Below are 15,511 nucleotides of genomic sequence, written 5' to 3'. Positions count from 1 at the left end.
ACGATTATGTCACGTGAAGATTAGGAAAGGCGACGTTTAATCGATGGTGTATTATTGGTACGATTAAATGGATCACCAGTTACGACTCCTTGATGGAGGACAAGAGTTGGACCCGGAGTCTAGAGAGACGAGAAGAAACTGTGGGGCTGGCTGTTTCGCAAATCACGAAATGAAATCTGTATTGATCTACGCCTTTGTTTCACGATGAGATAAGAAGCAACAAATAACAGAGAACAATTAGTGCACGGAATAAGCAATATAAGAGATGCAAATTGAATAGTTAGTATTAGTGATAATATGAAACATAGTTATAGTAACAAAGTAGGAATAATAACACTAGCAGTAATACTATTAACCTTTGATCTAATGAACTTGATGCGTTTACCGTGTACTAACCAGCTACTTTATGTTGATCCTGATAACAAAAGGGTGCAAAGAGTAGTAGTGTATGTATGATTTACCATTAACTTCGGTCTGTTCCTTAAGACCAACGATCGGCTGCCATGAGAGCGGCCCGCGATTGGATTGTGGGGGACCACTTTTTGGTATATTGACGTCAACACTTGGCACAAGAATAATATCTTATCGTTTCCTAAATATGAGAACTGGTTCCATTTCCGTTTGGTTTTGGATTATGTCAGCGACAGGGCAAACATTAATTGCATACTCTCAAGAGTGGCTCACGGATTAATCCTATTTGTTCAATTTTACACTAGAGGAAATTCCGTTATACTTGCACTAGGCGAATTAAAGCGGCGCAAAATATGATGGACTCCGGCGGCCGTTTAACGGCGACAGTATTAGACATATGCATTCCGCTACCGTAAGCAATTCCTACTCACTTACATAGACACATACATACTATAACAGTCTGATTACACTATTGCCGTTTTTGTAATACCATCTCTCGCTCGAACATACCTTTAGCGGATGATAAACAGATAACGTGCACCCACCACATTTACGTTTCGGTCAACTCCATAGGTGAGTTCCTACAAAAGCCGAGTTTGTGATCTCGATAAGGTGGGGCTTGAACTGGATCAAGTCCAATGATATAAAGAGCAAGTTATCCATGAAATAAAATTTCCAAGTTCAATTATATCCAATGAGTATACTTGAATAGTACTAAACACTACTTTAGTATAGATATATTTATTTCTATATCGTTCATCGATATTCATCACATTTCTCTCGCATCATCATGACTATCGGCTGGACAGTCTCTGATTGGAAGAAATTTCACTACGAATCAACTCCAAATGATTCCTACGACGTGATCAAAAACTTATTGCAATCACAACTCAAAGCCCCTCAAGATCCAGCATGGATTTCCCTTTGTACGGTACACGATTTAGAACATCAATGGGCTTATTTGCAATCAAGATCAAATAAATTGGAACTACCACTCTATGGTGTTCCTGTTGCCATCAAAGACAATATTGATGTTAGAGGATTTGTGACTACTGCTGCTTGTCCATCATTTGGCTATGAAGCTGAGGAAGATGCTACCACCGTTAAATTATTAAGAGAAGCTGGGGCTATTATTATGGGTAAAACTAATTTGGATCAATTTGCCACAGGGTTAGTCGGTACCAGATCGCCGTACGGAATTACTCCAAACACTTTTGATTCAGATTACGTTTCAGGTGGCTCTTCTGCTGGGTCTGCATCAGTTGTGGCTAGAGGAATTGTGCCAATTGCTTTGGGTACTGACACTGCTGGTTCAGGAAGAGTCCCTGCCGCTTTAAACAACTTAATTGGATTGAAACCCACAAAGGGGGTTTTCTCCTGTAAAGGGGTGGTACCTGCTTGTAAATCATTGGATTGTGTTTCAATCTTTTCAATGAATTTGCAGGATGCTCAATTGACATTCAATATCATGGCCAAAGAAGATGGTGCCAACGATGAGTTCTCAAGACCTCTACCTTCTAATCCATTGACAAGTTTTGGTTCGAAACCAACTATTGCCGTGCCTACAAACTTGCTTTGGTATGGAGAAGAAGAAAACCCCAAACTTTTCACCCAAGCAGTTGAAGTTTTCAAATCATTAGATGTAAACTTGATCACCATTGATTTGGAACCGTTGTTAGAATTAGCTAAATGCTTATATGACGGTCCTTGGGTTGCTGAAAGATATTCAGCTACCAGAAAGTTTTTAGATTCTGATCCTCCAGAAAAGGATTTGGACCCAACCGTTATGAAGATCATTAAAGGCGGTGAAGCTCCAACTGCTTACACCTACTTTGAATATGAATACAAGAGGCAAAACATTTTACAAAAGGTTAAACCTATTTTGAAATCATTGGATGCAATTATTGTACCTACTTGTCCTTTAAACCCATCCATTGCCCAAGTCAAAGCAGAACCAATTGCTGTCAACTCAAAACAAGGTACTTACACAAACTTTGTTAATTTGGCTGATTTGTCTGGATTAGCTATTCCAGCAGGGTTCCGTGAAGACGGCTTACCATTTGGTATCACTTTGTTGTCGCAAAAGTTTAACGACTATGCTCTTTTAGATTTGGCTAGCAAGTACATTGAGAAACGTGCTGAAACCGAGCCAAGAATCTATGGCTGCTTAATCGATAGAGAAGTCTCAACCTTACAAGATGAATTGTTACCTTTACCTAAGATCAACTTTGATACCCAGATTAAATTGGCCGTAGTAGGTGCTCATTTAAAGGGCCTACCGTTACATTGGCAATTAGAAAAGGTCAAAGCCACTTTTGTTGAAGCTACAACCACTTCCGAGAGTTACAAACTCTACGCCTTACCTAAGACTGGCCCTGTTGCCAAACCCGGGTTGAGAAAGGTATCTGAAGGTGGTTCTAAGATTGCCATTGAAGTGTATGCTGTTCCTAAGGAAACTTTTGGTGATTTCATTGCTATGGTTCCTGAGCCATTGGGAATTGGATCTGTGGAATTGGACAGTGGTGAAGTTGTCAAGTCTTTTATCTGTGAAGAATTTGGTTATAAGGCTTCTGGTTCAGTGGATGTTACATCTTTTGGTGGTTGGAAACCTTATTTGGATCATTTATCCAGAGAAGCTTCTAAAGTGAAGAAACCTTTCGAAAGTGTTTTGGTTGCTAACAGAGGTGAAATTGCTGTTAGAATCATGAAAACCTTAAAAAAAATGGGCATCAAGTCAATTGCTGTCTATTCTGACCCCGATAAACATGCTGAGCATGTTGAAATTGCCGATATCAAGGTTCCTTTACATGGAGTTTCCGCCGCAGAAACCTATATCAACACTGATAAGATCATAGCTGCTGCTAAATCTACAGGAGCTCAAGCCATTATTCCTGGTTATGGTTTCCTTTCTGAAAATGCTGATTTTTCAGACAGATGTGGGAAGGAAGGTATTGTCTTTGTTGGTCCAGCTGGTGAAGCCATTAGAAAGTTGGGTTTGAAGCATTCTGCTAGAGAAATTGCTACCAAAGCTGGAGTTCCATTGGTTCCAGGTTCTGATTTGGTGAAGGATGCTGCTGAGGCCAGAGAAATCGCTGCTAAGTTGACTTACCCTGTCATGGTAAAGTCAACTGCCGGTGGTGGTGGTATTGGTTTGCAGAAAGTTGACTCTGAAGCTGACATTGAACGGGTTTTCCAAACTGTCCAACATCAAGGTAAGTCTTACTTTGGTGATTCTGGTGTATTCTTGGAAAGATTTGTAGAGAATGCCAGACATGTTGAAGTTCAAATGTTAGGAGATGGTAACGGTAAAGCTATTGCAGTTGGTGAAAGAGATTGTTCTTTACAAAGAAGAAACCAAAAGATTATTGAAGAAACTCCTGCTCCTAACTTACCTGAAGCTACCAGAGTTAAAATGAGACAAGCTGCTGAATCTTTAGCTTCTAGTTTGAAATACAAGTGTGCTGGTACTGTGGAGTTTATTTATGATGAAAAGAGGGACGAATTCTACTTTTTGGAAGTCAATGCCAGATTACAAGTTGAACATCCTATTACAGAAATGGTTACCGGTTTGGATTTGGTTGAATGGATGCTTTTGATTGCTGGTGATATGCCTCCAGATTTCTCTCAAAAGATCCCAGTTGTTGGAGCTTCTATGGAAGCTAGATTGTATGCCGAAAACCCAGTTAAAGATTTCATGCCATCTCCCGGTCAATTGACCGAAGTTGTTTTACCATCTTGGGCCAGAATTGACGGTTGGGTCAAGAAAGGTACTGTTATCTCAGCAGAATATGATCCAACTTTAGCCAAGATCATTGTTCATGGTAAGGATAGAAATGAAGCCTTACAATTGTTACGCCGTGCCTTGGATGAAACTGTGGTTTACGGTTGTATTACCAACATTGATTACTTGAGATCAGTGGCTAACTCCGATATGTTTGCTCAAGCTAAAATGCATACCAAGATCTTGGATACTTACGACTACCAACCAACTGCTTTTGAAATCTTGGCTCCCGGAGCTTACACCACTGTTCAAGATTACCCTGGTAGAAAGGGTTACTGGCATATTGGTGTTCCTCCTTCAGGATGTATGGATGAATATGCTTTCAGAATTGCTAACAGAATTGTTGGTAACCACAAGGCTTCACCTGGGCTTGAAATTACCTTGAATGGGCCCAAGATTTTGTTCCATCATGATGCTATTGTTTCCGTTACTGGTGGTGATGCACAAATTGAAGTTAATGGGACGAGAGTACCTCAATGGGTCCCCATTAATATCAAGAGAGGTGACAAATTGTCTATTGGTAAATTGACCAGTGGTTGCAGAGCTTATTTAGCCATTAGAGGTGGTATTGATGTCACAGAATATTTAGGTTCCAGATCCACTTTTGCCTTGGGTAATTTGGGTGGTTATAACGGGAGAGTTTTGAAGTTGGGTGATGTTTTATTCTTGGGTCAACCTGAACTTTCTTCCTGTACTTTGCCAGCCCCAATTTCTGAACCAACACCAGCACCATTGGCTTTAATTCCTGATTATGCTACCACCAAGATCTGGGAGGTTGGTGTGACTTGTGGCCCTCATGGTTCACCAGATTTCTTTAAGCCTGAAGCAGTTGAGGAATTCTTCTCTGAAACATGGAAGGTCCATTATAACTCTAACAGATTTGGTGTTAGATTAATTGGTCCTAAACCTAAATGGGCAAGACCAGATGGTGGTGAAGCTGGGTTACATCCTTCCAATGCCCACGATTATGTCTATTCATTGGGTGCTATCAATTTTACTGGTGATGAACCGGTTATTTTGACATGTGATGGTCCCTCTTTAGGTGGGTTTGTCTGTGAAGCTGTTATTGCTGAAGCCGAAATGTGGAAGATTGGTCAAGTAAAGCCTGGTGAACAAATCAAGTTTATTCCAATTAGTTATGAAAGTGCCAAATCATTAAAGAAGCATCAAGATGACATTGTTGAAGAACTTGATGGTGAATTGCCTTCTTTTGAAGGTAAGATTATAAAGCCAGAAGACCCTGTGTTGTATGTTCTTAAGGCAGGTAGTGCTCCTAGTGTCACATACAGACAAGCTGGTGACAGATATATTTTGGTTGAATATGGCGACAACCAATTAGACTTGAATTTGAGTTACAGAGTTCACAAGTTGATTGAATTGGTTGATGTCAATAAGACCAGAGGTATTGTGGAGATGTCTCAAGGTGTCAGATCTGTGTTGATTGAATTCAATTCCGATATTACCCAACAAGAATTATTGAAGGTTTTGATCTCATACGAAAAGGAAGTTTCTTTCACCAACAAATGGGAAGTTAAGTCCCGAGTCATCAAGTTACCCATGGCATTTGAAGATAAACGAACTTTAGATGCTGTTACCAGATATCAAGAAACCATCAGAAGCGATGCTCCATGGTTGCCTAACAATGTTGATTTTATTGCCAATGTTAATGGTATCACCAGAAAGGATGTTAAGGATATGTTATATGCTGCCAGATTCCTTGTGTTAGGTTTAGGTGATGTGTTTTTGGGAGCACCCTGTGCTGTTCCATTGGATCCAAGACAAAGATTCTTGGGTACCAAATATAACCCATCTAGAACATTCACTCCTAACGGTACAGTTGGTATTGGAGGTAGTTTTATGTGTATTTATACCATGGAATCCCCCGGTGGATATCAATTGGTTGGTAGAACAGTTCCTATTTGGGATAAGTTGACTCTTGGAGCTCATAGTGGTGATAAACCATGGCTATTGAGACCATTTGATCAAGTTTCCTTTTATCCTGTCAGTGAAGAAGAAATCGACAGATTAAGTGATGAAATGCTGGCGGGTAAATTCGAAGTGGACATTGTTGAAACCGTTTTCAACCATGGAGAGTATTTGAAGTGGGTTACGGAAAACATGGACTCCATTGAAGAGTTCCAAAAGAACCAAGGTGGGGAAAAGTTGGCAGAATTCAATAGATTAATTCAAATTGCCAATAGTGAATTGGAAAAGAGCGGTACCAAGATTGTTGAAGAAGAAGATTACGGTGACGATGTTGAATTGGTCTACTCTGAATATTCTGGTAGATTCTGGAAATCATTGGTAGAAGTTGGTGATGAAGTTAAACCTGGTCAAGGTTTGGTGGTAGTGGAAGCCATGAAGACGGAAATGATCGTTTCTTCTCCGAGAGCAGGTAAGGTGAAGAAGGTGTTCCACAAAAACGGTGATATGGTTGATGCAGGTGATTTGGTTGTTGTCATTGAATAATTTTATACACTATTTATTCTTATTCTTATTCTTATTATTATTATTATTATTAGAATTAACTACGCTTACTACTCTTATTTTGTATGGGTTTGGTATACCAAACATTATATTTGATCACACGCACGACCAATCGCGGTTAGAAAAAATGTTCCCAAAAGTATAATAAAACTTGGAGCTCCTCAAACTTAAAGCTCTCGATTTTATTCATTAATCAATCCAAACAATGGCAGATCAATTGAAGGCAGAATTGTGGACAAGCTCATCAAATGAAGCACTTAAACTTTTCATAGCTGATTCCGAAGGAGCAGTTTCGTTCCCCCCCGTTTTCACGTATCCAATCTTTGGAGACAGTGAAACCATATATGGGTATCAAGGTTTAGAAATTTTGCTTTGTTTCAATCATTATACATTCCGGCCATTTCTTAATATTAGATACGATAAGAAATTGGAGATGCCCAATGTTGAAGACCCCAAGTCGAAACTCTTGACGCTATTATCTAAGCAAACGGTTTTCAAAGATGAAGTGAAATGGGTTGATGAAGTGAAGAATGAAATTGCTAATTATCAAATTCCAGGGCAACTTGTTGATGATTTTGAACAAGACAACGAATCATATGAAATATACAAACTTGATTTGACATCAGATTCTGGGTTGGAATTGCATCAACGATTGCAAATCTTGGTGCTTTTGTTCATTGAAGCTGGTAGTTATATTGATTCCAATGATCCATTGTGGAATGTTTATGTACTTTATAAAGTGAGTCCAAACGAGAAGAATCCTCGCTCTATTATAGGATTTACCACCATATATCAATATTGGAAATACCCTGGGGCCAAAGCTTTTGATGAAGGTTTAAGGGAAACAAGATTAAAGATATCTCAATTTATCATTTTACCTCCTTATCAAGGTAAAGGATTAGGTCAACTATTCTATAGTCGATTGTTCGGGAATTGGTTGAAGAACGAAGAAATCGTGGAAATCGTGGTAGAAGACCCTAACGAACAATTTGATGATATGAGAGATCGTGCTGATTTATCATTCTTAAACAAACAACTTGATCTTAATTTAATTAACACCAAATTGACCCCAGGGTGGATCGAACTCACGCGCAAAAAGTTCAAGTTGGAAAAACGTCAGTTCGCACGACTTTTGGAGATGATTCTTCTTTATAAGCTCAAACATAATACTGGCTCGGATTCCGTTAAAGATGTACGGCTTTTCATTAAAAGACGACTTTTTGAAAAGAACATTGAAGCATTAAGTCCACTTGAAGAAGCCGATCGTAGAGACAAACTTCATACCGCTTATCAATCATTGACTGAAGATTATTATAGGATCTTAGACGGTGTCAGGTTACGTATGAAACGTTCTTTAACAGATGACAATGATGATGTCAATGACGACACCAACGACGAGTCAGCCTCACTAGAAAAATCCAAAAAGGTCAGACTTAATAAACAATAAGAATCATCATTATTATCAGAATAATAATCATGATCAATGTTGGATTCCCTATGACGTAATAACTTCGGAATCACGTTTTAGAACTTTGTGGTTTGGAAAATAGAAAAAACTTATAGCGACATTTGTGCACGACATTATGTTCCCATAACGAACTTTAATCTGCTTATGAGCTTATACATACAGCATTCCCAACCAGTGCTGTTTTGTATCGACAATTGACTATTGTAATTGTGTTTTGTCGATGATGGAGCCACTCGAGCCAATGATAAGACCTAGCGTCGAATATCGCTTGTGGAGGCGGTTATATTTTGTCCGGTAGTGTCCAACGCTGATTACTTCACGGGCATTCCGGATGCAGGCAAAATTCTTTAGGTAATGTAGTTCGGAATCCCATTGTGGTGTTATTGAAATGAACAAGATTAGCAAGACTGCATGTACATACCTGTAAGCCAGCGAATTCAGGAGGTACAGAAGGGGAATAATAAGGCTTTGGGTGGACAATTTAAATACCCCGAAGATTGCTGGGGAAATTCCCTTTCGAATAAAAATAGTAAAATTTTAATACATTTCCTCTAGTAGTATTTTCAACATTCATCAAGTAGAAAATGCATAGAACATATTCATTGAGAGAACAACGTGCCCCCACGGCTGCTCAATTGCAAGCTCCACCTCCACCAACTTCTTCTACCAAGAGTAAGTTTTTCGGTAAGGCTGGTATTGCTTCATCTTTCAGAAAGACAGTTGCTGGTGCAACTGGTCCTGAATTAAGTAGAAAGTTGAGTCAATACATCAAGATGGAAAAGAATGTCATGAGAGCCATTGAAATCACTGCCAGAGAAAGAAGAGATGTTGCTAAGCAATTGAGTTTGTGGGGTGAAAGTCAAGATGATGATGTTTCTGATGTCACCGATAAATTGGGAGTTTTAATTTATGAAATTGGTGAATTGGAAGATCAATACATTGATAAGTATGATCAATACAGATTGACTTTGAAGGGTGTCAGAGACATTGAATCTTCAGTTCAACCTTCAAGAGACAGAAAGCAAAAGATCACCGATGAAATTGCTCACTTGAAGTATAAGGACCCAGAATCTCCAAAGATCCACACTTTGGAACAAGAATTGGTCAGAGCTGAAGCTGAATCATTGGTTGCTGAAGCCCAATTGTCAAACATCACCAGAGAACAATTGAAGGCTGCTTTCAACTATTTGTTTGATGCTACCAGAGAATTGGCTGAAAAGTATGCCTTAATTGCTGGTTACGGTAAGGCTGTTTTGGAATTGTTGGACGATTCTTCTGTTACTCCAGGTGAAGTTAGACCTGCTTATGATGGATATGAGGCTTCTAAGCAAATCATTATTGATTGTGAAAATGCCTTGGCTTCTTGGACTTTGGACGGTGCTGCTGTCAAGCCAACTTTATCCTTGCATCACGATTACGAGGATGAAGAGCCTGCTGATGAAAGCGAAATCGCTGATGCTGAAGAAGAGTTTGCTAAGCATGATGAAACCAATGGTCCAACTGCTTGAGCTTAGTATTATACTCTTTTTGTTTAATTTCAATCACCACTTTTGGAAATCAATTTTAACTTCAGTTTCAATTCGAATGCCGCTTTGTTTGGTTTGTATTTTGTACCCTTTGTTATCTTTTATTTTTTGATGTCGTTTCCACACATTACTTTTAACTCTGTTTGATAACCATTTAGTTATTTAATGTTAGTTTTATGTGCTTCAACCGCCAATGTAACAAGACCCATTTTGATTCCAAGGAATATGACATAATCCTAATCATGCAGAATGTTTAAAATAATCAAGGACAGGGTACAACAACGGTAAAGATAGCGGGGTTCCACCAATTACCTGACGTTTCACTTTCTAAGTGGACCAAATCTTTACAAGCAAGAACAAGAAGACTTGCAAACCCATTAGCTGCTGAAGTTCTTGTAACCGGTTGTTCTAATAACAAATTGCTAGAACTCTTAGTTGGAATTAACCTTGTAAACTCAATGTAACCAAATTTGCTTCCTGTGTAGCTAATTATAGTATCATGCGTGTCATCTAATATTTTAAGTGAATATGGACAGGAATAGTTTATTTCTCCAAGTTGATTTGCCCTTTGTATTAAAAATTGAATGAATAATGTAGTGGTATGACCAATACCTGTATTGAAAGAATGTAGATTCTCAATATCTTCATCAATATTAGTAGGTATTCCAAGCCCAAACCCTATATCATGTAATGGATCACCTCGGCTAGAAGAACGACTTTGAGTACTATAATTATGTTGCAAAACTCCAACTTCCAAATCAAAAATATCACTGGAAGCAGCAATCAGTGGTGGATGTTGCAAATAATGAGAATCAAAATCCAAAATACCCAATTCGTCTAAAATGTTCTCTGGCAATTGTGAACGTTTTCCATATTCAATTTCTACATCTTCAGCCAATTGGCATTTTGATCTTTCTTCGAGAGTTCTCAAGATTGAATCGAGTAAAGAAGAATTATTATATTTTGTGAATCCAAGAAACAGAAAATTAATTTCCTTTGTAGCCTTTGAAGTTAATTGGACCAAACGACTTGTCATTGTCTGACTAAGTTGAAATTCTTTCATTTGCAATTCATAAATCCTATGAGACTCAGTTAAAACTGTCGATGGAATTTTCACTATATCTTCATCAACTTGTAAGTTTGTAAATCTAATTTTTGAGAGTGGATTTTGGTTTAAAGTTTCAGCTCTATCTCTATCAAGCGTACGAGCATTTGATACAAGTGCAAAATCTGTATCGTTTGAAATAGAAAGCAATTCTTCTTCACGGATTTCTTGAAATACTTGGGGATTAGGTAAATCAGTATTTGTTCTTAAATCAACATCATCGAGAATACTTTGATCATAGGATTCACCATCTTTCAGAACCAAGAATCCATCATCATTTAATTCAAATACCACGTCTTCAACACCTCCCATTTCTAAAGCTGGTTGGACGTTAAAACCCAGAAGAGTACTTTGACGGCTGGGAGCTCCCATCCCCGACAGAGAAGACACCGGAGTCATTTTCGTTAAACCAGGGAAAATTAACTTATCATACTCTTCGATTTCAATTTTTCTTTTTTTGGCCATAGGGTCTTGAACACTTTTACCAACAAAAGGAGGAATTAAATCTCTCTCAATATTGAACTCTGGATCATCATCAAGATTTCGAAGAGAGGAAGTACCCTTGTATTCTTTCATGATAACATGTTCTTCATACTCATTATCAACACCACTCAGTAAGGGGCTTCTCCTTTGGAATACAGGTAACAATTGTTTCTCCTGTGAATGATTTGTCCCCATAGAAAGTCGAGTCCTCATAAAATTAACTTCGTCCAACACTTTTTCCACTTGTTTACGATACGCAATGGCAACCCCCAACATTATATTGGCACAGAACCGGATACTTGTGTGGTCACTATATTTTATTACACGTACACATAGGTTAGGGATACGAGTATCAAGGATCTCTTTATTAAAGTTCTTTCTACCATTGCTTTTGGATCCAATGGTTGCCAAGAGCCATACGTTCTGGATATCCAATGGATTGTTTGTGTTTGTTACTTCCATGTTGAATGCGTAAAGGAATATGGTATAAGGGTGAAGGAAAAGGGTATGATGATGAAAGCTTTCGCAACATAAATTGGCTGCGAAAATTTGAGGGTATATTCAAGGCGTGATACTGTGACTAGATACAACATACTGTAACATTAGACTATGAACTCATACAGCGTACCACACCATGGAACTATGACTATATACAAAATACTATAATCACATTCGAGACACTAAGTATTACTGTGTAATATTGCAGGTCACTCCAAGCTTATCGTACATGGAACCTATGAGTAAGTTATTGTGTCTGCACTACTTGTAGGCAATTATTATACCACACCCATATTGTATGTGAATATAACGCCTATCTGAGAATCTAAGGAATTATGATAGTCTTAGGACTTCACGATTTCAAGTAATGATTAACACTACGACGTATATTCAAAAAGTATTAAGCAATTCTTATCTAATTTTCCAGTCACGTGACTAGAAGCTCTCGTTCGCCAATACCCTATAACTATGTCTTTTATAGTTATTGTACAACTGTTGATTACAATCCATAACCTGTCTCTTATCCCATTGACAGCCCTATAAACCTAGGCTAATTTTTTATCCAAATAGTGTAACTTCTTATACACTATGACCAACCATTTAACTGTTAATTCAAAATCTCCTTCTTCAATAGAATCAACAATATATGGGAAGCCACACATTTCATTTCTAGTATCAAAATACAGTTGTGGTTTCAGTATATCAAACTTAGGAATCCCATATAAAAGATGATAGTAAAATGGCTTCTTTATACCAATATATTGCCATTCTAAATCAGTTAATTTCATAGAATTCTCCAAATGTAATAGTTTGGTATTTGTAACTTTGAGTTGAGCAAAATGTTGAAGCTTCTTGAAATACTTATACCATGGATAGTCAAACATTAACCCGTCTTCAACACCTTTGTTATAATCATCAAATATTACCAGTTGATTTTTCAAGTGATTGGCTAATACTTCAAATTGTTCAACCAATTGAGAAAAGGTAACTACCTTGAGTTCAGTGTCTGGTGATGTGCCACTCTTTAAATCAGAATAAATATCACTTCCAGAGATTAAATAAGATTTTACCTCCTGATCTCCCCATGATTGTAATGTCTTTGAGGTATGATTAACCACTATATCATACAAATCCATTGCATGATTCAAATAGCTGGAAGTCTTATAATCAACAACGTAATGCTCAGTTAAGGAAAGCATCACTAATCCAATGTATCTAACCAATGATCCATGCAAAAGTAAATTATCATCCATTTGCCTTTGAACAATCCATGAATATGAAAAATAATTGGAATTAGGAATATACGTTGACAGATCTCTCTTTGGATCATTGGAAAAGCCAACCTTAATCACTGGAACATTAACATGGTTTTGAATGACAAATGCATCTGATTTAGAAATACCTTGTCCTAAAAAGTTATTGATGGTATGATTATCTTGAAGTTTCCAATAATGATATAATGTAGTGAAACTTTCTCCACCATCATCATCATCATTTTCTGAATCCAGTTCAGTTTTCAATTCAAGTAAAGATTTAAATTGGAGTGAATTTCGAGGAATTGGAACATACAATGAATCAGACTTCAAAATATGATTGAAAATAGGATTGCTATCAACCTTGAAATGACTTCCAGTTACCGCGTCACCATCAATATCAACATAGCCAATAGTCGGGGTGTTAAACATCGAGGGAGACTTTCCTTTTGCTGTTCCATTGCTTAAAATTTGTGAACCTAAAACGTTATTACATGAAGCATCCCATGAAACAAATTTAATGGTTCTTAAGGGTTTCCAACCCATTTGTTGTAATCTTTTAAAGTTCCTAAGAATTTCGAAAAGAATCACTTGCCCACTTAAAGGATTAGAAGAAGCAAATGAATCTCTTCTGGATCCAATTACAACTTGACCATCATTTAATATTCCTTTCATGGTAGCTACAATATTTGTACCCTTCCCAACCTTTGAATCTGAAGACTCAAAAGTAACACTATTGGCTAGAGTTAAATTAAAGCTTGCTTTCAATTGTAAAGGTGAATAATCCCAATCTTGAAATTTAGAATTCTTCCCACCATAATTAACCAAAGTCTCTAAAATTGGTTGTATGGCATCTAAACTTACTGGAAGACTAATTATTGAAGGCTGAGTTGAACTCCAAATATCTCCTTCTAAAAGAGTGTTTCTTGAAATAGCACCACCAAGTAAACTTTCTGAAGAAGGATTATTGACACTAGTGAAATCATAAAAATTGACAACTCCTTTGGCACCTCTTGATTGTGCTATCAATACCAATTCACTTAGAGTATAATTTGAAGAAAGCAAACTTTTAATAATTACAATCTTCCCTGAAACATCTATTTTAGCATCTTTAAGGGTATCATAATCTTCATTATGGCCATGATGTACATAAACATAAGGCGCATTAATAATACCACTCCCACTAAATGAATTGAATGCTGGTGTTTTGTAATCTCTTTCTAACAAAGGAGACTTATAAACCAGTTTCCCATCCTGTGAATTTATCAATTCAATCCACAGAGAAGTCGGTATTTTTGGATTTGGCATTTCAAAATCAAATTGCTCAGTTTGAAACCCAAACTTTTTGAACTGGGAATATACAAATTGACTAAGTTCTGGATTAGCATTACTGTTAATGCTTGTTGGATGTTTACCATTCAAAGACGTCATATTGTTTAACCAGGCATCCAAATATTCTTCATTGGAATTATTCTTGTACATATTTCCTATTCCTGATACCACCAAATAGCTTCTTCTGACATCTGAGCGAGTTAGATGAAGTCCATGCCATCTTCTAAAATCTCTACTCCAACTTGATCGAGGAAGGAACGTTAAATGTAAGGTTATGATGGCCATTACCCCTAAGGCACAGAACCAATAGAATCTTCTGGAAAATACCCGTTCAGTAACAAAACTCTTGACAGTTGACATATCATCCCATATACTTGAGGTAGTACTTTGAACAGAGTCACTTCGATATCTGCCCGCATTTAATTCACTTTCCACACTCAAATTATGGAGTACATCAGCAGTTGTTCGATGGCGAGATGCCATCAATGGAGTAACTTCTGTTGAGTTCAACAGCTCTGGATTTGATGCGATATTTTGCATAATGTATTAAGGACTTTGACTTGGGTATATAAACTCCCTTCTATTACTGCAAACTTATCAACGGGACCATAGAACAAGTCTAACTAGAACAAGAACAGTTGGTGCAATAAGGCTCAACTACTTTGAAGAGAGTAACGCAAAAAAAGGACTATAGAGTTGACTAATTAAAATCTAGGGAGACTTTGGCTTGGATTTATATGCGGTGAATCTTTCTTATGATTGGTTTGGGAATGGGACTAAGTGTGCTTGCAAAATAGTCCTTTATTAACAATGGATAATAATGTGACGTGTATGATTGAAAACACTAGTGATGTCTCTTTGTTTTATTACTTTAATATACGGTGTATTGGTGAAGCATCTCCTAATTCCCGAGGGAAGGAGGCGGAGAACGTAGTAGTGAGGTCACGTGATAAAAATGGAAATGTGCTATAGATTAAGAACGAAGCACACTATATTAGTTTTAGTATGGAAAGTAGTAAGAGTAACAGTAGTTGCGGCAGCAATATATTCATTGCTAGTGATGCTGATTTTGGAGGGAAAGAAGTTCTAATTAATACGTTGTGACACGTGGGTTAGTATACATAAATGTGAGACTAGTCAAGCTTGGGCCTTTAAAATCCAAACAGG

General features: G+C 37.5%; 5 protein-coding genes across 5 annotated transcripts; 3 read left to right on the top strand and 2 right to left on the bottom strand.

Annotated features, from left to right (window-relative positions):
* Positions 1-1,201: 1,201 nt before the first annotated feature.
* Positions 1,202-6,661, top strand: DUR1,2 (bifunctional urea carboxylase/allophanate hydrolase; the record flags this gene model as incomplete). The annotated part of the gene is made up of 1 exon (XM_043194785.1): positions 1,202-6,661. One exon carries the CDS (start codon positions 1,202-1,204, stop codon positions 6,659-6,661), a length of 5,460 nt encoding a protein of 1,819 aa, XP_043050536.1.
* A 223-nt stretch (positions 6,662-6,884) lies between these two features.
* HAT1 (histone acetyltransferase catalytic subunit) lies at positions 6,885-8,126 on the top strand (the record flags this gene model as incomplete). The annotated part of the gene is made up of 1 exon (XM_043194784.1): positions 6,885-8,126. One exon carries the CDS (start codon positions 6,885-6,887, stop codon positions 8,124-8,126), a length of 1,242 nt encoding a protein of 413 aa, XP_043050535.1.
* Positions 8,127-8,731: 605 nt separating this feature from the next.
* Positions 8,732-9,655, top strand: PIL1 (lipid-binding protein; the record flags this gene model as incomplete). Its single annotated transcript, XM_043194783.1, has 1 exon — positions 8,732-9,655. The coding sequence occupies one exon, from the start codon at positions 8,732-8,734 to the stop codon at positions 9,653-9,655; it is 924 nt and encodes a 307-aa protein (XP_043050534.1).
* Positions 9,656-9,935: 280 nt separating this feature from the next.
* Positions 9,936-11,723, bottom strand: KQ657_004098 (uncharacterized protein; the record flags this gene model as incomplete). Its single annotated transcript, XM_043194782.1, has 2 exons — positions 9,936-11,684; positions 11,718-11,723. The coding sequence occupies 2 exons, from the start codon at positions 11,721-11,723 to the stop codon at positions 9,936-9,938; spliced, it is 1,755 nt and encodes a 584-aa protein (XP_043050533.1).
* Positions 11,724-12,304: 581 nt separating this feature from the next.
* Positions 12,305-14,827, bottom strand: KQ657_004097 (uncharacterized protein; the record flags this gene model as incomplete). The annotated part of the gene is made up of 1 exon (XM_043194781.1): positions 12,305-14,827. One exon carries the CDS (start codon positions 14,825-14,827, stop codon positions 12,305-12,307), a length of 2,523 nt encoding a protein of 840 aa, XP_043050532.1.
* Positions 14,828-15,511: the final 684 nt, after the last annotated feature.

Source organism: Scheffersomyces spartinae (genome assembly GCF_019049425.1).
Source record: "Scheffersomyces spartinae strain ARV_011 chromosome Unknown scaffold_5, whole genome shotgun sequence".
Taxonomy (NCBI): domain Eukaryota; kingdom Fungi; phylum Ascomycota; class Pichiomycetes; order Serinales; family Debaryomycetaceae; genus Lizanozyma; species Lizanozyma spartinae.
The sequence above is the reverse complement of the archived record's forward strand: the minus strand, read 5'-3'. Positions and strand labels throughout refer to the sequence as shown.